The following is a 23,972-nucleotide window of genomic DNA, read 5'->3' as shown; positions in this document are numbered from 1 at the left end:
CAGTTATTGATTTGGTTTCCAAGCAGGCACGCTTTATCACTTGCTCAGGGTTGCCGTCTGCAAATAAATTAGCGAAAATGTTTGTGAAACACATTTATCACCTGCACGGGGTGTCCAAGAGGATCATTTCAGACCACGGAGTCCAGTTCACAGCCAAGTTCTGGAGAGAGTTTCTGAGGTCCATTGGGTCCACACAAGAACTGAGCTCAGAGGTTCATCCCAGCATGAATCCCGCAGCATCATGGATTTTATGGTGCAGTTGTTTTAATTTGTATACATCACCCAGAGCCGCTGTTGTGAGATGGGCAGCCATAGAATCATTTAAATTAAATTAAACTAAATTAGCTGACCAATATATAGAGTAAAATTTGTTAATTTGAGATCAATCAAGCAGTACACAATATAGTAAAATAATAAAATTAAAATACACTTGTGCATAATTCTGATTTATTTTATAATTAAAATTTCATTTACATTCTACCTTTCTGTCCACATGAAGGTAAATATTAGGCAACTCAAGGCAGATTTCAACCAAAAAAAATGAGTAGTGGACATAAAGACCAGTAAACAGATTTTTGGAAATACCAACTAGCTAGTAAACCGGTTGGAACGGGATCCGGAACCCACCACTGGGGCTGAGGGAAGGCGAACACTTTTTTTCTTACTTACCTCTTCTAAATCTTGGTGCATCTTATACACCGGTGCCTCTTATAGTCCAAAAAATATGATAAGTACTTTCATGACATTCAATAGCAAGGATCGGTAGATCCAGGTCTCAGCAGCATACTGATAGAACCTGTCTCTGGAGTTTATATTGTTTACTTCCAACAGTTTCATACAGAAAGTGAAGCTGATGAAGGATTCAAGAGTACTAAAATGGCTATGTCCCCTTTCCTTACATCCAGTTCTCATCACAGAAAATCCACGAAGCAGCCACAATGCCATACCCTACCTAACAGCTTAATTAAATTGGGTTCAGATACTCAACAGCTTCCATAGGGCAATGCCCCCACCCAATACATTTAAAACAGCCAGTAATTTCCCAACTCTTTCACATCAAGGGAAGGTTTACTTAATAAAGTTTTCACTGCCTCCTCCTTTAGGCAAAGGGAAAAACTCCTCCAACAAGGAAAGCCTAATTATCTCTTGCAACTGTGAGCTCAGCATCCCCCTGCCTGATTAAATCAGCAGGAGGGCTGAAGATTCCGCAAAGAGATGGCAACTCTCCCCCATCCTGACAAGTTGGGTAAAAACTCGTATTTGATATTTTTCAAAATGTGATAGTTAAGCACAAGAAGAACTGCAGACACGTCAACTGAGAATTTGTGCAGACAGTTAACCTTACCATTCTTATTTGTAAAATGTCTTCATCAAGATACTTACAGGATTTATTTAAAAATATAATGACCAGAGTGTGTCATATGTAATATAATTCCGTGTAGGGATTATTTCCTGGTAAATGTTCATAGAATTAAAGCAGAGAGCTTTAAGCTAATAGCATTCTTTCCCCTGGTTTCCAAAAGCTGCTTCTTTGTGCAGCCTTGCATCTCTAGGAGCTGGCATTCTTTCTAGAAGGTGAAGAAGAAATAATCTGCCTTGCTCCTGGGATGCTTTTTGGCTTAGTTTGGGAGGTGAATGCGATGATTTAGTAATTCCATCTTTGTATAAAATCTTCCTTATTGTCTCAGGGCTTTGCATCCCAGGCATTCTCACCCAGGTTTTGTAATACGTACTTAGGTGGGAGAAAGGGGAGGAGGGAGCAACACATCTCCATGAATATTTATCATGTACATCAAGGAACTAATAACTACCCTGTGCATTTGTTATTTTCATAAAAGTATAGTCAGGATTTTATGTAAATTTTATTGTTCAAGATCAAGAAAACTAGAAACTATTATGTACATATTTGGTTTCCTACGAATCTGTTTGAACTACAAAGCTGTGCCTAAAGAATGCTTGTTTTGTATGCTTATGCTATTTACATTTCTCTTCATCTCAGTTGTGAAAATCCATCTGCAAAAAAAAAGAAACATAGCCACAATTTTGTAATCCCTTCTGTAATCCCAATCTCTGCCCTGCAAACAAACAAACAGAAAAGTGCAAGATGGGTACAAGGTGGATTAGTACATTGTTTGAAGGTGGTACATTTCTGAACACAATTGTTTTGGATAACACTGTAGAAATGGAATGTCTCAACTAAGCCAAATGTTGAATGTTATTTTATTATCCCATAGTGCAGGATAACTTCCAAGATCATCTTCAAATATGGAATTGGACAGAATTTCAGGACTATGTATGCTACCAACAAGAAACAGCAGAGTCCAATTTTCTTTTAAAAATCCACAGATATAATAACTATAAAATCCTCTGACTGTCATAAACAGGTTGTTTTTGTGTCCCTTACCTCTTAATAATGCTTCTTTTTACTACTCTTACCCATTTTCTTTGTAAAGAAGTGTGTCAGAAGATGCTGTAGCTCCTAGAGAAAGGACCATGATAAATTGGTAGTCCTCCAGCAAATTATGCTTTATCTATACAATCACTCCTCATTTAACAACTACCTTGGTTAACAGCTATTTGCAAATACAACATTGATAAATAATTTTAAAAATGCATTCTACCACTAGTATATGCATTTACAACCCGATTTTGTGCACCTGACAACAAAAGCAATCAGTGTGAAACTGATTAAGGCCCAGTCAATTTCAGGAAGCCATGCAAATAGATTGAAGAGTTCTAATCAACTAATTAAGCTCATAGAGGTGAGGTTGTTAACTTGCAGTTAGTACTTTTTATGGGAAGGCTACACTATGAAGAACAGTAACCCAGGAGGAGAAAGCTTATGTAAGCAATGGGGGACAAAAAATGAGGGGAGGGGAATGGGTTGGACATAGGTCATTGAATCAGAGAACTTCATCTGAGATGGCAGCCATCAGTGATCTTCCCAACAATCCTCTCTCTCTCTCTCTTTCTGTGTCACATATTCACTTAACCGTTTCACTTAACAATAAAGTCATGGGAACAGACTTCAGTCACTAAACTAGAAGAGGATGTAATAAGAATTACCCACAGCTGCACCTAATTTTGTAGCATTTTTTCTTGTCAGTTTCCACATTTATGGGGAAAGGAAGGGGACAAGGAAGAAGCCTCCCTAAAGAGTGTAGGAATCCTACACTCAGGTGTCCCCCAGGCAATGACATAGAGTCCACATTTATTTCTGTGTACTTTGAAGAACAGTGATTGTCCAATATTCTGGTAGTTTAGTTTTTTGAGATTTTTTTTTCATAAAAGTAAACATTGCAAAAAAAATCTTCAAAATAGATCAGACGTAATGAAGTATCCCCATTGCTCAGTGCACTGGGTGGAACTTCTCATGGGGCAACATATACCCTTAAAATTAATTTAGCTGGTAGCTTTGTTGAATTGCAACCTTCCAATGATGATGGAATTAAAAGGACTGCATCCAGTCTAAGTAAAATCATTAACTTAATTCCCATTGATTTCATTGAGTTTAACACATAACTAAATGCATCTGAATCAATTCAAAAGCAGATATTTGTAAGAATTGACTGCATAATTGCAAATAATGTTTTTAAACTTACTAAGGAGGGTGGTTAGGGAGAGGTTTTGACATTAATTCCAAAGACTCTGCTTTGTCTTCAGTCCTTGTTTCTCATTTAATCAGTACCACAGTAGGACAAGCAGTAGCTGAATGAATAAATTTGTCCTCAGGCACCAAAAGCAGGACAGAGTGTGAAAAAAAAAAGTCCAAAGCAACTTCAAAAACAGGGAGCCTTTATCTCTTTGCCACTTCACAAGCACTTCCACATATAGATTTACAATAATAAGTAAATGGTATTCATAATCATAACCTGTCTGCTCTGTAGCTTGCTAATATTGCAACGGAGACAGTGATCCTTGCCCTGACTTGCTTCAATATTATTAGTTTTCTGACAAATGTATCTCAACAAATGAAGGACAGTCAATGTTCTAGCAGTAATTGAATAGGCAATCCAATAACGAACATACAGAATGTTAAAAGTAGCCTCTGCTAACACCACTTTTGATTTATATTCCTTTGATCAAAACAAACTTCCAAATTACTTTTCACTATAAGCCTCCCAGCTAATTTCTATCCAAATAAAATTAGTCCAGTCCAATAGCTGCTCTCCATCACTCTGTTGCAATGAAAACTGCTTAGTTTTTCACTGTTAAATTCAATTTTGCAGGCTTCTCTTGATATGTCAGATTATAATTCCTGTCATTTTGAAAGTTGTAAAGTGATACATCTGGATGCTGCCAGGTTTTATCAAATCACAAAGAGCAGATGCCTGTTGTCATGGTTGCTTTGGGCAGTCATAAAATACCCACTTAGCAGAAGTCAAACAGCTGATGCCATGGTCAACCCACCTTTCCTTTAAATTGTTTTTAGCAAGGCGGCAACCTTCAAAATAGTAGCTATCATTTTCTAAAATTGCTTATGTATCCGTGGTAAGACTCGGGATCATTCTTCTCATTGAGCAACACATAACTGCCAGGGGGATTTTAGAGTCCTAATAGACAATCACTTAAATATGAACAAGCAGTCTTCTGTGACTATCAAAAAACCCAATGCACTAGGCTCCATTAACAGAGGAATCATGTGAGATGTTAATATCACTTTATAATACCTCGGTAAAACACTATTGCATCCAGTTTTGGTCACCATGACATAAAAAATATGTTGAGATCCTAGAGAGAGTACAGAGAAGAAGAACAAATATGATTAGGGGACTGCAGGCTAAGACATATAAAAAATGGTTGCTGATATTGGATAAGTTTAATTTAATGAAAAGGACTAGGTGTGACATAATAGCAGAGCTCTAATATCTAAGGGGTTGCCACAAAGAAGAGAGGGTACACTTATTCTCCAAAGCACCTGAAGGTGACCACCTGACCAACCCAGTACTAAAGAGAAATTTCTTTACATTTAAAACAATCAATTAGTGGACTGACTTGTATCTAGAGTGCCCCATTACTGGAGGTTTTTAAGAAGGGATTGGACAACCATTTGTGTGAAATAGTATAGGGCTGTGATGGCAAACCTATGGCACCACATACTTGAAGTGGCACACAGAGCCATCTCTCTGGGCATGCCAGCCATTGCCCATTGCTTTTCTGGGTTCCAGCGTGCACATATGCACCGACCAGCTGGTCTTCGTGCATGAATGCACACCAGAAATCGGAAGACCAGAAGCTCAGCTTTCCAGCATGTGCATGCGTGCTGGGGAGCTGCTCTTCTGGTTTCTGATGCTCCCTGCCCACGCATGCTGGTTCCCATTTCGGCACTTGATGCCGAAAAGGTTCCCCAACACTGGTATATGGTTTCCTGTCTGAGCAGGGGGTTGGACTAGAAGACCTCCAAAGTCCATTCCAACTCTGTTATTATGCTATTCTTGTAAATAAAAGAAAAATATAAAATAAAATTTTGTTAGCTATTTTCATTTTTAAAAGGATGTTAAATATATATTAAATCAGGGCCTGAGGAACTATCCACATTGAAACCCCCAAATTGTGTGTTTTTTCTTACTCTCATCTACTTCCATCTCCATAATAATTACTCTTACCTACTTCCATCTGCAGAAGAAGTACCTATTTGGAGAGGTACTATTTCTAGTTCCAACAAGAACCTTAAGTAACTAGATTTTGTGTCTGCAGACTCTGATTTTCAGAAACTGGCAGTGACAGTCACAAATGATGATCACATGACCACACAAATACTGCGACCCTACCTGGACCGGGAGGCACTTCAGATAGTCACTCACACCCTCGTTACCTCAAGACTGGATTACTGTAACGCGCTCTACATGGGGCAGCCCTTGAAAAGTATTCAAAGACTTCAGCTAGTCCAGAATGCAGCCGCACGAGCGATTGTGGGTGCACTCAGGTACACCCACGTTACACCTATCCTCCGCGAGCTGCACTGGCTGCCCATTGGTCTCTGGACACGCTTCAAGGTGCTAGTCGTTACTTATAAAGCCCTGCATGGCATCGGACCTGGGTACCTGAGATAGCAATAGCAATAGCGATAGCAGTTAGACTTATATACCGCTTCATAGGGCTTTCAGCCCTCTCTAAGCGGTTTACAGAGTCAGCATATTGCCCCCAACAACAATCTGGGTCCTCATTTTACCCACCTCGGAAGGATGGAAGGCTGATTCAACCTTGAGCCGGTGAGATTAGAACCGCTGAACTGCAGATAGCAGTCAGCTGAAGTGGCCTGCAGTACTGCACCCTAACCACTGCGCCACCACGCCTCCTGCCAATTACCTCCCAAAGACTGATTCGATCGCACAGGCTTGGCCTTCTCTGGGTTCCATCTGCCAGCCAATGTCGGCTGGCAACCCCCCGGGGGAGAGCCTTCTCTGTTGCTGCTCCGGCCCTCTGGAATGAGCTCCCCGTGGAGATCCGGACCTTTACCACCCTCCCGGCCTTCCATAAAGCTACCAAGTCCTGGCTGTTCCGACAGGCTGGGGGCTGTTGAGATATCCAGCCCCGTTTCAATTATGAATGTTGTGCATTTTTAATTTTTTGTATTGTCTTATTTATTCCCCTTTCCCTATTTTATTGTGAGCCACCCGGAGTCCTTCGGGAGTGGGCGGCATACAAAACTAATAAACAACAACAAACAACAATACTGCGGTGGTCATAATTGTGAACCAGTCGCCATGCACCTGAATTGACTACATGGATGATGCAACAGTTGCAAACTACAAGGATCCATAATTTGTAATACCTGTTTTTGTCTTTAGGCTTTTCTATGTTATCCTTATTGTACTGCTGTGAATTTTCTCAAAGAAAGTGAACACAAAAAGTCTCATGTTTGTTTTTCTAAAAACATTTTTTTTAAAAGAAAATTTTACTGCTAGCAATTATTCATTGAAAAGGAAGAAATAATTTTTGGAAATTTGAAGCACTTGCACTTTGGGCTTGTTTCTCAAGTAAATGTTCTCAATGTACTGGTAAGCTGTGCCTTCTTGTGGGGAGCTTTTGGTTATGTACTGTATCTGAGGAAAAATGATTTATTTAAATTCTATGTAACAGGTGGTTATAGAGATTGTGATTATAGGACAGCCAGTTTTGTGCATTTGGTTTTAGGAAAAAAATATTGCTGGAATAGGCAGTGCCTGTAGCATTAAAAACACAATAGGTAATAAGTCAAGGATATTTGGCATTTTCTTGGTTACTTAATTTTTTTAATGTGTAAGGAAAAATTGTAAGAAATACTTGTGATGATGTTACAGTTATGTTAATTATGGGTTCTGTTGCATTAAGGACAAATCAAGGGATTGACAATGTGAATCATTTATTTATATGATGTAATAGATCTGCATATTAATGTATTGAAGTCTAATAGTTGAAGGAAATGGAGTTGAAATTATTTACTCAATTTCTATAGCTCTCCATCTCAATCAATGATTCCAGGCAGCTTACAATTCCAAAAATATTAAAGCAATAAAAAACAACAAATATAAATAACACAGCAGCCAACATAGTGAATGATAGGAAGTGGGGAAAATTAGTTCAAGTTGCTTAACATGTGCTTCTTGGTAGAATGTTACTAACACTAGGGAAATGGGAGAAGAAATTTTAAAATGTGACAGTGTTGGTAGAAGGGTAATAGATTGATATGCTATCTGTTCCAAGGAATGAATGTTTTCCAAAGGAATTAAAAATGACTGCATGATGATACTTTGTCCACTTTGTTACAGGAAATTGATATTTGGGTACATCAGAAGAAACATAAAAGTTAAGCACAGTGGGAATGGAACATTTGCATTATGTGTATGGTAAAACCAGAAAAAAATAGGATCAGTGATGTAGAGGTTCTTAATGAGGTGGATTGAATTAGGGTTTTAAACTTTTTCAAAAAATGTTTTTCTTTAATGATGAATTTATTTCATTCCAAGATGGCATATGGTGAGGTGGCTTCATGAAAAAGTCAGTGAGATGGAGGCAGCCTCAGGAAAGATTTCTAAATATACTCCCCAGAGATATAGTGCAAAACCTTAGGGTAGATATCCCCATAGATATTTCTTTCCCTTCTGAATATTTAACAGCAAATATTGCAACCAGGAGGAAAAAAAAACATGCTGCAAAGATAAAAGACAGGTTAAATCTGTATGCCACCAATGAGCTTCTTCAAAAGAAACATAGACCTGACATTTGCAAATCAGCTTTTATAAGTGAAATGGCAGGTCCAGATGTAATGTGAGAATGACCTTGGGAGACAGGAGGAAGAGCCACAGATCAAGCAACGAGTAAGAGACAGCTGAGCCTGCAGAAAGAAGAAGAGAATGGCAAACTAGGACTCTTCCTGGTTACTGGACAATGGGGGGCTGGGGGGACATTTACTTTCAGTCTTACAAGTTTCTGTAAATGTGGCTTGACAATAAAGATAGAGCTAGGTGTGCTTCTTATCTGGTCTACCTCACAACCGGACACAAAGTTGTGCAATAGTTATGTTATTTAGTAGCATTAAGAGGGGTTTCCTCTTCACATAACATGTGTCTGTGTGTTTATTATCCCTTTCACAAAAGCAATTTGCTCACTGTAACTATAGTAACTGAGTTTATATGAGAATGGGCTGGGGGGGATTTTTGTTTGTTTTGCAAATTGGTTTTCCCATTGCACACCGATATAGGATGAGGGGAAGAAAAAAAAAGCATTAGCCAAATAATTACAGTAACTCAAAACCTTTTAGACAGATAGTGTCACATGCTTTATAAATTCTTGATTGAGTGCACAGAATTAGGCTGTTGGGCAGAAAGCCAGCAGATGGACTCATCATTGATGAAATCATTTTGGAGAAGCATTAAATGAAACTTAAAATAAAGGTGAAATAGCTTTATGGATTTTCCACTCAAAGTATTTATGAACATTTGTTGCTGATATATAATGTAGCATTAAAAGAAAGATTTAGTATAGTGGGATTGTAATAAAAGTTATTTTGTCAATAATAAAAGAATACTTTATTGCCATTTAGAATAAGGATAAAATACACAGGTTTGTTGCTATTGCTTTCTATATTTTACTGAGAACATAGGATTGTGAACCACAAAATCAATTGCTTAGTTGAAAGCAGTACTTTAAACCAAACCATAAGGTTACTTTCCCCCTTGTTCGAAATATAGTGAGAAATGTTTCTAATAGCAAAAGAAATAAGAGATATTGATTTATTAACAATCTGACAGGGTTTGCTTTGTGCTCAGTAAAGATGGAAGAGCAATAATGAAATGTTTTCTTGTTTTCTTTTGTAGTTTATAGATATGCAGCAGAAAAATAAAATCTATATTGAATATCTTGTGGCCTGCATAGCTGTTAAAGAATCCCTTTACCCTGCAGCCTTATCTCTCCTTCTCTCTGCCCATCCGCTTTGGTCCTGCAGGGCAAATGTGTTCCAAGTCCCATCTACTAAAGAGTGTCATGCTGCAGGACCCAGGAAGCCTTCCTATTTTGTGGCAATTCTTGGAATGATCCTACTCTCCCCAGGAAATGGTATGGTTCATATCTGTACATCATTCAGGAAATTGCTGAAGATTGGTTATTAACCCAGGCCTTGGGGACAGGATGATTATGGGGCCAGTGCAGTGCTTTGCACTGTTCCGCTCTGTTTGGTTTTATTTTAGTGGTCTAAAATAACATGACAAGACTGTTGGAGTTTGTAGTGATCCAGCCAACACACAAGCAAATAATTCAGCAGGATTTATTATATAGAAGAAGCTTCTTTGTATACAAAAATATAAAACCTGATGCATGTATACAATACCCATGCAGCTCTTGCAATGTGATAGAAGAAGAAGCAAGTACTCTCAAGCAAAGGCAAACAAACTCTCACAGCACAGAACAGTTAAGCTAAGCCACGCCCAGGCTCCAAGCTGTCTCACATGGCTCACACAGCAAATCCTGTGTCTCAGTCACCAAACAGTTCCCATTGGCTAACTTGTTGCTATGGCTATTCCAGTTCATTCAATTTCAATTCAATTTATTACATTTATATGCCGCCCTTTCCCCCCGAAGGGGACTCAGGGCGGCTCACAACTCAAACCAGGGAAGGGTAATACAGACAAAAATTTAAAAAAAAAAACAAAGCATAACAATACATAATTTAAAACACACAACAGTCATACCATTTGAGGCGGGGGCAACAGCTCTTTAGCCCCAGGCCTGTCGGAACAGCCAGGTTTTAAGGGCTGTGTGGAAGGCCTGGAGGGTGGTGAGGGTCCGAATCTCCACGGGGAGTTCGTTCCAGAGGGTCGGAGCAGCCACAGAGAAGGCTCTCCTCCGAGTGGTCGCCAGTCAACACTAGCCGGCGGATGGAATTCGGAGGAGGCCTAATCTGTGGGATCTAATCGGTCTAGTGGAGGTAATTGGCAGCAGACAGTCTCTCAAGTACCCAGGTCCAATACCATGAAGGGCTTTATAAGTGACGGCTAGCGCCTTGAAGCGTATCCGGAGACCAATAGGCAGCCAGTGCAGCTCGCGGAGGATAGGTGTTACGTGGGTGAACCAAGGTATACCCACGATCGCTCACGCGGCTGCATTCTGGACAAGCTGAAGTCTCCGAATACTCTTCAAGGGCTGCCCCATGTAGAGCACGTTGCAGTAGTCCAGTCTAGAGGTCACAAGGGCGCGAGTGACTGTTGTGAGGGCCTCCCGGTTCAGGTAGGGACGCAACTGGTGCACCAGGCAAACCTGGGCAAATGCCCCCCTGGTCACAGCCGACAAGTGGTGTTCAAAAGTCAGCTGTGGGTCCAGGAGGACTCCCAAATTGCGAACCCTGTCTGAGGGGCGTACTGTTTGACCCCCCAGCCTGAGAGATGGAACACTTGGCCAATTAGTAGGAGGGAAACACACCAGCCACTCGGTCTTATCTGGATTGAGTACAAGCTTCTTAAGCCCCATCCAGTCCCTAACAGCCTCGAGGCACTGGCACATCACGTCAACCGCTTCACTGAGTTGGCACGAGGCGGACAGATACAGCTGTGTATCATCCGCATACTGATGGTATTTTATCCCGTGCCGTCGAATGATCTCATCCAGCGGCTTCATGTAGATATTAAACAGGAGGGGGGACAGGACCGAACCCTGCGGCACCCCATAATTCAGGGGCCTAGGGGTCGATCTCTGCTCTCCGACCAACACCGACTGCGACCTGTCCGAGAGGTAAGAGGAGAACCACCGTAGGACAGTGCCTCCCACCCCCACCTCCCGCAGTCATCGCAAAAGGATACCATGGTTGATGGTATCGAAGGCCGCTGAGAGGTCAAGGAGCACTAGGACGGAGGCATAACCTCCATCCCTGGCTCTCCAGAGATCATCGATCAATGCGACCAAAGTGGTTTCCATGCTGTAGCCAGGCCTAAATCCCGACTGGAAGGGATCTAGATAATCGGTTTCCTCCAAGGACCGCCGGAGCTGAAAGGCTACCACTTTCTCAACAACCTTCCCCACAAAGGGGAGGTTGGAGACTGGACGATAGTTGTTTAAAACGGCTGGATCCAAAGATGGCTTCTTCAGAAGGGGTCTCACCACTGCCGCCTTTAGAGTGGGGGGAAAGAACCCCTCCCGAAGGGAGGCGGTAACAACCACCTGGATCCAGCCCCGTGTCACCTCCCTGCTGTTAGCAACCAGCCAGGAGGGGCACGGGTCCAGTACACATGTGGAGGCACTTACAGCTCCGATGGCCTTGTCCACGTCCTCAGGGGTAACAGCTTGGAAATCAATCCAGTGATGTCCTTCCAGATTCTCCCCTGGTGCCTCGGCTGGCTCTGCGCAATTGGAGTCCAGGTCCGTCCGAAGCCGAGCAACTTTATCTGCGAGGAATTGGACGTAATCCTCAGCTCTGCCCTGCAAAGGATCGCTCGTATCCCTCCTATTTAGGAGGAACGGGTTATCCTGAACAAGGCGGCTGGGCGCGACTCAGTGGAAGCAATCAGAGAGGCAATGTGTGTTCTTTTGGTCATCCTAATTGCCCGAAGATAGGCTCTGATGCTGGATGTTAAAAGCGCTCGGTCTGACTCAGACTTACTGGATCTCCATCGTTGCTCTAGGCGTCTCTTTCAGCGCTTCATCTCCCAGAGTTCCTCAGTAAACCAAGGAGCCCTCCTGGATCCACTGCCTCGGATCGGCTGTAAAGGCGCAATCCGGTTAAGAGCCCCTGCCGCTGCTGAATTCCAAGCAGCAACCAGAGTCTCCGCCAGACTGTGGGCGAGGGTATCAGGAACAACACCAAGCTCCGTCTGAAAGCCCAAAGGGTCCATAAGTCGCCTGGGGTGGAACCACCTAATCGGTTCCTCCTCCCTACAGTGGGGGTTTGGTCTCCGAAAGTCAAGCCTCAGTAGGTAGTGGTCCGACCATGACAGGGGTAAGATCTCGCTACCCCTCAAACCAAGATCACAACTCCACTGCTCCGAGAGGAATACGAGGTCGAGCATGTGACCCGCCGAGTGAGTCGGGCCCCGAATTACTTGGATCAAGCCCATGGCTGTCATGGAAGCCATGAACTCCTGCGCTCCATCAGAGTGTTCACCGAGCGAAGGCAAATTGAAATCCCCCAGAACCATAAGCCTGGGAAACTCAATTGCCAGCTCAGCTACTGACTCGAGGAGCGAGGGGAGGGCTGCTGCAACGCTGTTGGGAGGCAGGTACGTTAACAGCAAGCCCACTTGACCCTTGACGTCCAACTTCACCAGCAAGGACTCGTAAATCCATAAATTCATAAATCCTTATACACTGACAAATATAAATAATGCTGACCTTCTTAAGATACTTAAATAAAGTTTCTCTAATGTGGGTGCTGATAATTAACAATCTGAACTGGTTTCTCCATACATCATCCTTAGTGAAGCGTGCCATTTCCTGCATCAGAAGAGGAGAGCACATCTTTCATCTTCTAACATGGCCACTTTTTACATAGGCACGATTGAGATCGTTTTAACAAACTGCAACACTGTTTGGTTTGGTGGCAGCAGTGCTTCAGATAGAAAGTCCATCCAGAGAGTGGTAAGGACAGCTGAGACGATTATAGGAAGCTCGCTTCCTGTCATTCAAGATACTGCTTATAAGCGCTATGTGCTTAGAACTCAAAGCATCGTTAGAGACCCCAGATGCCCACTTCACGTTCTGTTTTTGTTGCTCCCCTCTAGGAGGAGGTTTCAAAGTATTTCTAGCAGGACTTCCAGATTCTGTAACAGCTTTGTTCCCTAAGCTATCCATCTGGTAAACTTGCAAGATTCGTTTCTCTCGCCATGTCCATATATACATGTGTTGTTTCTTCGTGTCATAAAATATATGTGGGTGCATGCATAAATGTGTATTTATTTATTTATCTGTATATTTACTGAATTATTTATTTATCTTGTCATATTTATGCTTATATTAGATGTGGAGACCCTTTGAGAGCTGTTTGCAATGTAATTTCATTTTAAAGTATGCCGATTAGAGTACATTCAAAGTGACAGTAAAGTTATTCTAAGAGTCAGTTTCAGAAAGTTTAATTTATAGAACTCCAGTTCAACCACTTAGGATGAGGTTGATGCAATTCTCCCAAGGTTTCATCTTGCTACACATGTTTATGAATAAAAGCATTTAATATGTATGTAATCTTCAGTTCTTCAATCAGATTTGGTCTTTGGTGGCATTCAGGGTGGCTTAACTTTGTGTATGTGTTTGTGCACGCACACACACATTCACACACACACACATGCTTGACCCAATAACTTTCTGTTTTCCTTTGATTCATTCTACTTTCACATTTTCTTTTTAGATGCTTTATTCTGATATCAATCGAAGTATAGTCTTCATTCCTTTTTATTCGTCTACATTCTTTTGAATGTATTCATACTTTACTAGAGCTGGTTCCTCTCCTACTCTTCAGAAAATTCTAGAGATGTTACTATAACTTTTCCATTTGATCAGCTGAAGTTAAAATTCCTGAAGGCTGTATCCATGATGATGATTCTTAGATAGCATTTGATTGTGAATGCAAAAACAATTGGAATTGTAACACTTTGCTTTTTTGAGCACAATATGTTTTATTTTTGAATATGAATATGAAATTTTTTTTTTAAACTTGTGACATTTGCACAACAAGTAGCTTCTATTCCTTTACTGGGAAATAAGCTCTATTTGGATTTAGTAGGTATTAAAATGGAATATACTTAACTAGGTTAAAAGTGTAACTTTGAGACTGGAATTTTGATTTTATGCTATTAAAACATGCTATTTGTGTTAATTATATAGAGGGAGCAATTAAATAAACAATAAACATTGGGCTTTAGAAAATCAAAGTTTGAAAATAATTTGAACTAAATTACAATCGTCTCTGGTAATTAAATTATCAGGTCTTACAAAGTTCTATGCTAGCTCCTATTATCTCGAAATTGCATAGAACTCTACCAACGGATACAAGATTTGGATAAATGTTTGTCGTCCGAGATTCTCAAGATAATACTAAATGGCAACTATAATGAAAACAGTTTGATGTCCTCCAAAGGTTCCACTAACATTTGCAGGCCATTTGTGCTAAAATGGAAGTTTGGAGCAAAAACTGGGGACTTAAAAAGAAAAAAAACAAGAAAGTCCAGTTGCCTCCTGCAAGGAAAGCATCTTTGGGACAACCATAACCTGGATGACTGAGAATCTCTACAGACTTCTAGCTTTACAATTTGGGATTGTATGAATGGTGTGGGATTTAGGAATGGATTGCCTAGGGAACAAATTCCAGACTATAGGTAACCCTGATAACACAGATAAACCTCCAACTGCTTCAATGACCCTCTAAAAGGATGCAGATTACCAGCTGTCTGCAAGGAATATAAAACCTTCCATTCCCCACCATCCTATCAGAGCTGAAGAAGATTCTTGAATGAGAAGCAAAACATGTTCAAAAGAAAAAACCAGAAAGTCCAGTTGCTTCCTGAAAAAGCACCTTTGGGACAACCATGACCTGAATGACTGAGACTCTCTACAGACTTTTGAAGCAAAAACCATCAATTATATTGGCATCGGGGCAATTTGATTACAATCTAGATCAGGGGTAGTCAACCTTTTTATACCTACTACCCACTTTTGTATCTCTGTTAGTAGTAAAATTTTCTAAGCGCCCACCGGTTCCACAGTAATGGTGATTTATAAAGTAGGGAAGTAACTTTACTTCAGAAAATTTATAAAGTAGAGTTACAGCAAATCCCTACCGCCCACCGTGAAAGCTGAAACGCCCAGTAGTGGGCAGTAGGGACCAGGTTGACTACACTGATCTAGATGATTTAATGAGTGATTAGAAGTAATGGTAGAGAATCATAGACATGACTTTGAAAGAGGAGTGTGATGGTTAACTACTGTATATACTCGAGTATAAGCCTAGTTTTTCAGCCCACTTTTTGGGCTGAAAAAAGCCGCCTCGGCTTATACTCGAGTCAGTGAAAAATTTGCCCGAAATGGAGGAGAAAAAGGGGCGGGGCCATGCCGCTGGGTGACACTCGTGAATGGCCCAGTGCCCCAGTGAGTTTCCCCTCCCTCTGTGTCAGTTTGCTGCGCAGCGCGCACCGCACCATCCCCCCTCCTCACGTTCTAATGTAATGCAGGGCTGTCTTACGATTCCCCTTCCTCCCCCTCCTGCCGCTCTGCAACGATGTCCCACCTCCTCCTTGTTATGGCAAGCAGCCACATAGCGATGTCCCACCTCCTCTGGTACAGTGATCCAATGATAGGAATCACTGTGCCGTGTGTCATAGGAGGCGGGACATCATCATCACAGCAGGACATCAGCATCATGAGGTGAGTGAAGTATTTCATTGAATACACCGCTAGTTTACTGTTTTTCTTTGAAATAAATATTCAAAAACATTATTGGTATCTATTTTTATTTTTGAAATTTACCGGTAGCTGCTGCATTTCCCACCCTAGGCTTATACTCGAGTCAATAACTTTTCCAGTTTTTTGTTGTAAAATTAGGTGCCTCGGCTTATATTCGGGTCGGCCTATACTCGAGTATATACGGTAAACAAAATTTAAGTCTAGGAAAGAGAATATTAATATAGTTTAAACTTAAACTGCTAGACCTTGATTTTCTTTGATACAAGAAAAGAGGAAAGGAAAAACACCGCCAGGCTTTCCAGATTTCGATTCTATGACTTATATCTATAAAGTATTTCTTGTGAAGTCTGTTTCCTGACTTGACCTAAAGAGCTGACATCAGTCTTGAAAATCTAACTCTTTCTTTTTGCTTTCCAAATTTTCCTGCCCTTAAATTATGTTTTAGAATTATCACATTACTTTTTTAAGGTCATCTCTATGATTCTCCACAATAATAAAAGGAGCATGAGCAGAGACACTGTGTTGTGTTTTTTTGTTCCAGGAAATCAGTTTTCAACCTTTATAAACTTATGATGTTGTTCATCTAATCATTGGAGATAAGATGGCTTTATTAATAGATAATATCTTGTACTGTCTTCATCTAGTTCACCAACAGCAGCAGTTTCTAAGCAGTTTCTATACAAGGAGGTCTTGGTTACAATGCAGTTATTATTCACCAGTATTCTTTTTGTTATATTATCACATAAAGTTGCTCTTGAATGACTCTATTCAAGTTCATTAGCATGTTTACCATACAAATATCTTAAAATATTTCATACAAAAGAGAAGACCTTTTCCACGTGTTATCTGACTCTAGAATATTGTATTTAAGGAAATTCCATTAATACCAGTACTATGAGTTTTTCACAATATTGCACAATAATTTTGCTTGCCCAACAATTTTAAATCAGGTTTATTGTTCTTGTATATACAAGTGTACTATGGACATGTTGGTTATTATCTTATTATGTGTGAATAGGCTGTATTATTTCAGTCATATTATACTTTTATTGTTCATCACATAGAATTAATTAAGAATAAGGGTAGAGTCAAAGTAAAATAAATAAAACTATAAATGATTTCAGAGTTGTGTCTCTGCAAAAATACAATAGAAGTAGATTTTCCCACTGTAATAACAACTCCGCTCATTGAAATTGCATTAAATCCTACAATTTTATTAAAAATGGTTGCTTATTATTTTAGACATTATTTTATTTCTCTTCCCTGCTATTAGTACTTTATTTGCCAGTTGTTAGATAGTCCTTTAATACAATAAAACTACTTATCTGAATTGTATAAAATATTTCTGTATACCTATTTTTTAAAAAATAAAATAAGTTTTAATTTTCTATTTATATTCCTTAATACACACAGACCTGATGTGTCTGCTCTTAGCATAGCTTCTTGTTGGCTCTCCACATATCCTTGTCTGCATGTAGATATCCAAACAAAACTCGGTTTTTCAATTATGACCAGAGAGTAAGGTATTTGATCGGAAATAGTTTCATAGAAAGGGAAGGGGTGGCAAAAGGAAAAATCTAAAACAACATTCAGAAGAATTCTAGGGAGGACTAGGGTTAGATTGGAACTGATGACTCCTGGAAACAGAAATGATTTTGTATTAGTTGCTGAACATGGATGGTTATGTTCACTGGCATTAAAAAGGCAGCTATTGATCGTAAAATGCATTAGGCAGTGTTTGCACCATTGAAAGCCCATTAGTTTATGAATCGTTTGCAGTCCACAAAGCATTTGAGACGGTGATCTAGGGAGAAGAAAATTTCAATGCAACTTTAAGTCTGCTTGTTGCAGAAGGCCTTCAGTGGGGTGGAAATGTGGTGGAAGAAATAAGGTTTCACTTATCCAAGTATTGCCAGCTAGACTGAGATCAGCTGCCAATTCATCTGATGAACTAAAGAAGAAGGAAGCCTTACCTCTCAGGTAATCCTTGAGTTACAACCATAAATGTGGTTGTGTTGCTGAGCACCTGGAATGCAATGGGGTGGGGGAGGGGACAAAAGTCAGAACACTGGATCCACTTTGAACAGTTACTAAACAACCAGTCATAAATCGAGAACTACCTATACTGTAACATCTGTAAGAGTTTTTGTCTGCCCAGTGCAGGAAGCATCATACAAATGGCTGTGCAGTTTTTTCTTAAAAGCCTTCATTGAAGCAGTGTCCTCAGCTTTGGGAGGAAAGCTGATTAATAGCTCTCATAATCAGGAAATTCCTCCTCCTTCGTTCAACTTTGGATATCTTGGTGAAAAGGCTTATACCTGCTATTTCTTGTCTTACCCTCAGGTACTAGAGAAAATACATCTATTCCATATTCCTTGAAATATCCCTTCATTTGTTGCAAAATGATTATAATGTCTCACCTATTCTTAAAACACTGCCTTATTAGGAAGGAAGGGAGAATCTGTTCAGATGGTGACAAAGTTGTTATAAACTTTGAATCGTTCTTGCATAGCTAAACTGAAAATAAAATTACTTCCACTGTGTATTTTAGCAATAATTTCAATTAAAAAGAAGTAAAAGGGGAAATTTCTCCTATCTTTTTCAATCCAATCCTTATACCTTTAAATAAATCCCATGTCAATAGAATCAATCTATCTATCTATCTATCTATCTATCTATCTATCTATCTATCTATCTATCTATCTATCTATCTATATCTATATCTATATCTATATCTATATCTATATCTATATCTATATCTATATCTATATCTATATCTATCTATCTATCATCTATCTATCTATCTATATCTATATCTATATCTATCTATCTATCTATCTATCTATATATATATATATTCAAATAATTATACACACACACACACACACACTTAAAACTCTCATTTCATACTTTGTAACCTTCAATTTGATGAAATCATGCACCATAGAGCAACTATTTTTGAAACAATGTACCTCAAATGGGCTAACTTAAAGAATGTGTCCAAGATCCAGGACACATGATTCCTGCAGGATTGAAATTTGGCAAAGGTGTAGTTGTAGCTATTTTATTGATGGTGGCAAGAACTAGGAGGTGAGTAACCACTGGTTGCTTTGGAACCAAGACTGAAATTTGAAATCTATTAACAGTGGTGGCTGATGAGGAGGAACTCAGATGCCTGCTAGCAAGATAGGGCTGGCTGGAAGATGCCAGCAGGCAACTAGTGAGCCCTGTTCCTCTCTGGCCCTTGGGACATGCCAAAATGGGAGTATGGGGCAGTTTTCCTCATTCACTGCATCACCATTTGTTCTCTCTAGCCACAACACAGTGGCAGAAATTTCCAAGAGTCATTTAACGAAGAAGTGGAGGGAGAAGGAGGATGAAGTGGAGGTGCCAACAGTGCTCTGAAGATCATGAGGGGAGGGAAATGGCACAAGCCCATAACATATGTGAAAAAAGGAAGAAAATAAAGTGACTGGGATACCTGCCAGTGAGGGGAGTGGCTAGTTGGAGGGAAATTTTGATCTGTACTATTTCTTTCACAAATAAACCCACAATGAATTTGGGTGTAGGTTATTAATAGCAGTAGGAGTAATTTTAGGCAAAAGGGAGCTTGGGAAAGTAAATGTACTTTCTGTATACATTTTTTAAAAAAAACAGATTGTATGCATGCGCATACACACACATGTGGGTACAATTATGTTTCAAAACTAAAAACTCCTTCATTAGTGAATGAATCCCCAATCCCAAACCAAAGTAGGCGTATTTTGACAGATTTAGGAAATGTCCAGATCAAAGCAGAACATTTCTGAAGCATTCCAAGTCTAATTTTGGCTCTTTATTGGTGGATTCAGAATTTGGAAGGACACCAAGATACAAATGCTGTCTGCAAAAGTGTATATTCCCCTTTTCCCAGCAGTTCCACACCTCTTATACTTCAGAGTAAGGCAATCGTCAGGGACAGAACTGTATTTTCATGATATTTAAAAGGTATACATTTAAAAAAATTGCAAATGGCTACAAAGATGAGGGCAGATTTAAGATGAGAAAATTAAAAACTGAAAGAAATTGAAAGGCTCATGTCCTCTTTTCCTTCCTAGTACTGTAAAATGGAAATGGGTTTTTATATTATATAGGACTGCAAAAATATTCATTGTCCTGGTTCTGGATTTTTTAGGATTGTAGTATGTATATTCTGGAAGGGAGTTACATCAACTGTAAAATATGTGATGTGTGATTTGCATACCATTCCTCTGCTAACAGTTTATAACAGCTATGCCTTGTGTTCTGTTTTGTGGTTTCAGGAGCAGAAGGCACAGTGTTCCCCAAATCTATAGAAACTCCTAATGTCAGGGCAGACCCCTTCAAGGAACTAAGGTAAACTCTGACATTTAGTTCTAATGTAAATGCAAAGGTACCTTGCTTGAATTGTGCATTCTGGCTGGTGATATTTCAAATCTTGAAGTAATTAAGAAACATGCAGTTGCATAGATGTCACTGAATAGCAGAAAACAGTTATACTTCAAGTAAATCTCAAATTTTTAAAGAGCATTGGTTCATGGAATTAAAACTCTTATATTTGTGACTGGAATTTTCTTTGGGTGGGGAAGCTAAAAAGGTCCCTTTGGTCAGTAATGATTGAGTATGGCCTCCGGGTATCACAGAATGTCAGCAAGGAGAAAAGTGGTACAGTGGTCAAATTACTTTCTATACAGATAAAATAACTTGGAAGTGGTATTCATCCGTGACAGCTGTCACTAACCTGATTTATGTGTTACTGGAAAAACAGATTCTGTATAAAAGAAGAATAGGCAGGACACAATCCACAAGCCATTGCATTTCTTTTTATCCAATTTTGCTTGCTTTCAAACTCTCAATGCAGCAGCTATTATGACAGCATGATTTTTTCCCCTTTTTGGGTTTTTCCCACTTTTCAAGGTACATAATGAAGTGGCTCTCAGCTATGATAAAGATTCCTGCTGAAGGCCCTGGCAATCATCTACCCAGCACTTTGTATAGCAAACAGTGCTTTGAAATACAGAAGCTGAATTTATTCCCAGCAGCTGAAGCAGCTGAGTTCCAACTATAGTAAATGACTGATCTGAATTAATTCATGCCAGTCATTTGTCTCATCTTCCTTCCCCAAGCAGTATTTTTTTTAAAAAATAGGATGAATGTCTCTGAATGAAATAGATGAATAAAAGGTCATAAAAAGCAAGCATTGTTGATATAGGCACACAATAATATTAAAGTGGTAGCTAGATGGTGGCCTAGTGATGAAGACCTCGCATCCCACTCGGATGGTTGGGAGTTCAATCCTAGGTAGTGGCAAATGTTTCTTTCTCCTAGGGTGCAAAGAAAAATTATTTCTTGCAAATCTCTTGTGTGATGTCAGGAAGGGCATCTGGCCAGTAAACGCTCAGCTCCATCCAGTTCATCGAACACTACTCCAAATTAAGGGATTATGGGGTCATAAAAGGGGAGTTTTAACTAGACCAGTGCTTCTCAACCATAGCAACTTGAAGATGTGTGGATTTCAACTCCCAAATCCACAGGTCTTCAAGTTGCCAAAGTTGAGAAAGACTGAGCTAGACTAAACAGTGTCCATAATGCACAGATATTCATTATTAGATCACTCCTTATATGGAGATGTTTCATTAAACAAAGAAATTTACAGTATGACCTGGTGATATGGAAACCCTCTCCATCAGTCTTCTCCAACCTGATGCCTCCAACATACCATATATTGTGCCAGTTTCTGGAAACCCAGCTAGAGATGAACCATACAATACATTTATAACTTCTTTACAAGGAATTGTGAATTACCTAAAGGCTGGCCATTTTCAGGCTTGATATAAACTTCTCAGACCAATGGCATTATGTGCTTTTCTTCAGAAAAAATCATGTGTGCACCATCATGTTTCACTGAACACTAATTCTCTCTTTGCCTTGTACTCTTGTACCTTCACTGGATCAATGCTTGAAACTCTTGTAATTCTTTGATTTGTATTGTTTGAGTCCTGAAATGCACATATATCGATATTTTCGGTTTCTTTCATCTTCTCCATCTTTGTTGCTTTTATTGATGCCTTGTGAATCATGCAGAAGAATGAGTTCCAGGTGATTACCTCGCCATCACTCTCCACAGAAATTCTATAATCCCTGGATCATTGTTTTTTTAAAAAATTCCAGACACGTTACTGTTCTTTCTTGGGAAGACTGGCCTCTTAGCTATCATCAGAGATGCTGAAGGCAGCGGGAGAATTAAAATAAATGTGAAGTATTATTTGTAATAAACATTTAGAGTGAGTGTCATGGCTGTCATTTAACATAAAGAAAAAATAGCAGGTTTTCTGCAGCTACCAAGTTTTTTTGACAAGAATAACCATTGTCCTAGCTTAGTTTATGCATTTCTTACTCCAACAAAATTGCTGCACAGCATATGTTCATTGCTAGGCTATGGGGGGGGGGGGGGGAGAATAAAAAGATTGTGGCTAATTTGTCCCAGTCAAGAAAGGAATTGGAATAAAGGGATCACAAAGATTTCTAGCACCATCCCATCAACATAATGGTTGCCAGTATATACTGAAAGGCAGCATGTGTGCAACGAAGCACACATTCCAATGAAGTTATTCACTCCAATGAAGCTGGTGCCATCATAATGGCTATATATTATCTCCAATATCAACGGCAGTATGCCTCTCAATAGCAGCTGCTATGGAATATGAGGAGACGAATAATATGGAGATATTTGTGCTTACCATCTGTTAGTGCAAGTATGTATAGATTCAGTTCAACAACTTCTGAGATCTGTGCTGAATTAAAGAAGAAACTTAGAGATGGAAAGTTATTCACCGAGCCCCCTTTATACATTGATTGTATCTAGTATGGTTACATGCTTATTATTCAGTTCCCATTATTAGCCCTTTTAAAAAATACAGTCATATTATTTGACGTATATGAGCTAATCAGATTATTAAAAAAAAAGAAAGAAAACCAAAATCTTTTTAGTTCCTTTGTTATTATACCAGGAGCTGCTAATTTATATACTACCGGTAGTCCTTGACTTACAACCACAACTGAGCCCAAAATTTCAATTGCTAAGCAAAGCAGTTGAATTTTGTTACATTTTACAACCTTTTTTTGCCACAGTTGTTAAGCGAATTACTGCATTTGTTAAGTGAATCTGTCTTCCCCCATTGACTTTGCTTGTCGGAAGTTGGCTGGGAAGGTTACAAATAGTAACTACGTAATCCCGGGACAGTGCAACTGTCATAGGGGTGATGGGCAACTTAGAATTAATTACCAATGTAAATAAATAAATAAATACATTCCAGTTGTCAAGCACCTGAATGTTGATCATGTGACTGTCAGGATGCTACAACAGTTGTAAGTGTAAAAAACATCATTTTTTTTCATAACTGTTGTACCTTCAAATGATCACTAAACAAATGGTGAAGAATTATCTCTACTTGGCGTACATTCCCAACTATTTTTTTAAAAAAAAAAACCTCTTCCTTAGCCCTAAGTACTATATTTTCAGTGCTTTCTGTTCAGTCACATAAGTCAGGGCAATAGTTATTATATTTCAAGATGACATGAATAAGTGGGGTCTTTTTTCATGGCTATTCGAAAAGATCAGAAATTTGTTTCACAACTGCTGTGAACAGTAAAAGAATGCATGCTGAAGGCTGACAGTGAATGCATCTAAAGTGCATCCTGCTTCTTAGCAGGAGAGAGAAGCATAAGATAAAGGCAAGAAGAACAAAAATCATTTGATCCTAAGAGAGCTTTAAGCTAATAATTTCAGGTAGAAGGGCCACTGGCAAAGCTGAGATTTATTCACGAATAAAACCTATCGCTAGAAAGGAAATGGCTACAGCAGTTTTAAATCTATACAGCTAAAAGGGGATTATTAAAAAGACATCTCTTCTTTAACGAAGGATTGTCACCTACAATAAATGTTGCAAACCATCTCTGGCCTTTCTGCACTTTGTGACATTAGATTGTGGGTTTTATGAGATACTTTTTTTAAAATAGGCTTATCGATGATAGATGTTAAAGGCTCTAATATAACTTTGCTGTGCTGGTGATTAATACTGTGTGTGTGTGTGTTC

The 23,972-nt window shown here is 39.5% G+C and overlaps 1 protein-coding gene across 3 annotated transcripts in view; it reads left to right on the top strand.

Moving 5' to 3' along the window:
• Positions 1–23,972, top strand: part of SGCD (sarcoglycan delta) — a 468,122-nt gene that overhangs the window by 387,969 nt on the left and 56,181 nt on the right. For all 3 annotated transcript variants that reach the window (XM_087709402.1, XM_087709401.1, XM_087709403.1), the window contains one exon: positions 20,160–20,232. In XM_087709402.1, the coding sequence (XP_087565528.1) occupies positions 20,160–20,232 (73 nt within the window). The remainder of the gene's footprint in view (positions 1–20,159; positions 20,233–23,972) is intronic.

Source organism: Thamnophis sirtalis, unplaced genomic scaffold (assembly GCF_051295495.1).
Source record: "Thamnophis sirtalis isolate CommonGarterSnake01/CBP01778 unplaced genomic scaffold, rThaSir2_p1.2 scaffold_3, whole genome shotgun sequence".
In the NCBI taxonomy this organism is placed as follows: domain Eukaryota; kingdom Metazoa; phylum Chordata; class Lepidosauria; order Squamata; family Natricidae; genus Thamnophis; species Thamnophis sirtalis.
The sequence above is the reverse complement of the archived record's forward strand: the minus strand, read 5'-3'. Positions and strand labels throughout refer to the sequence as shown.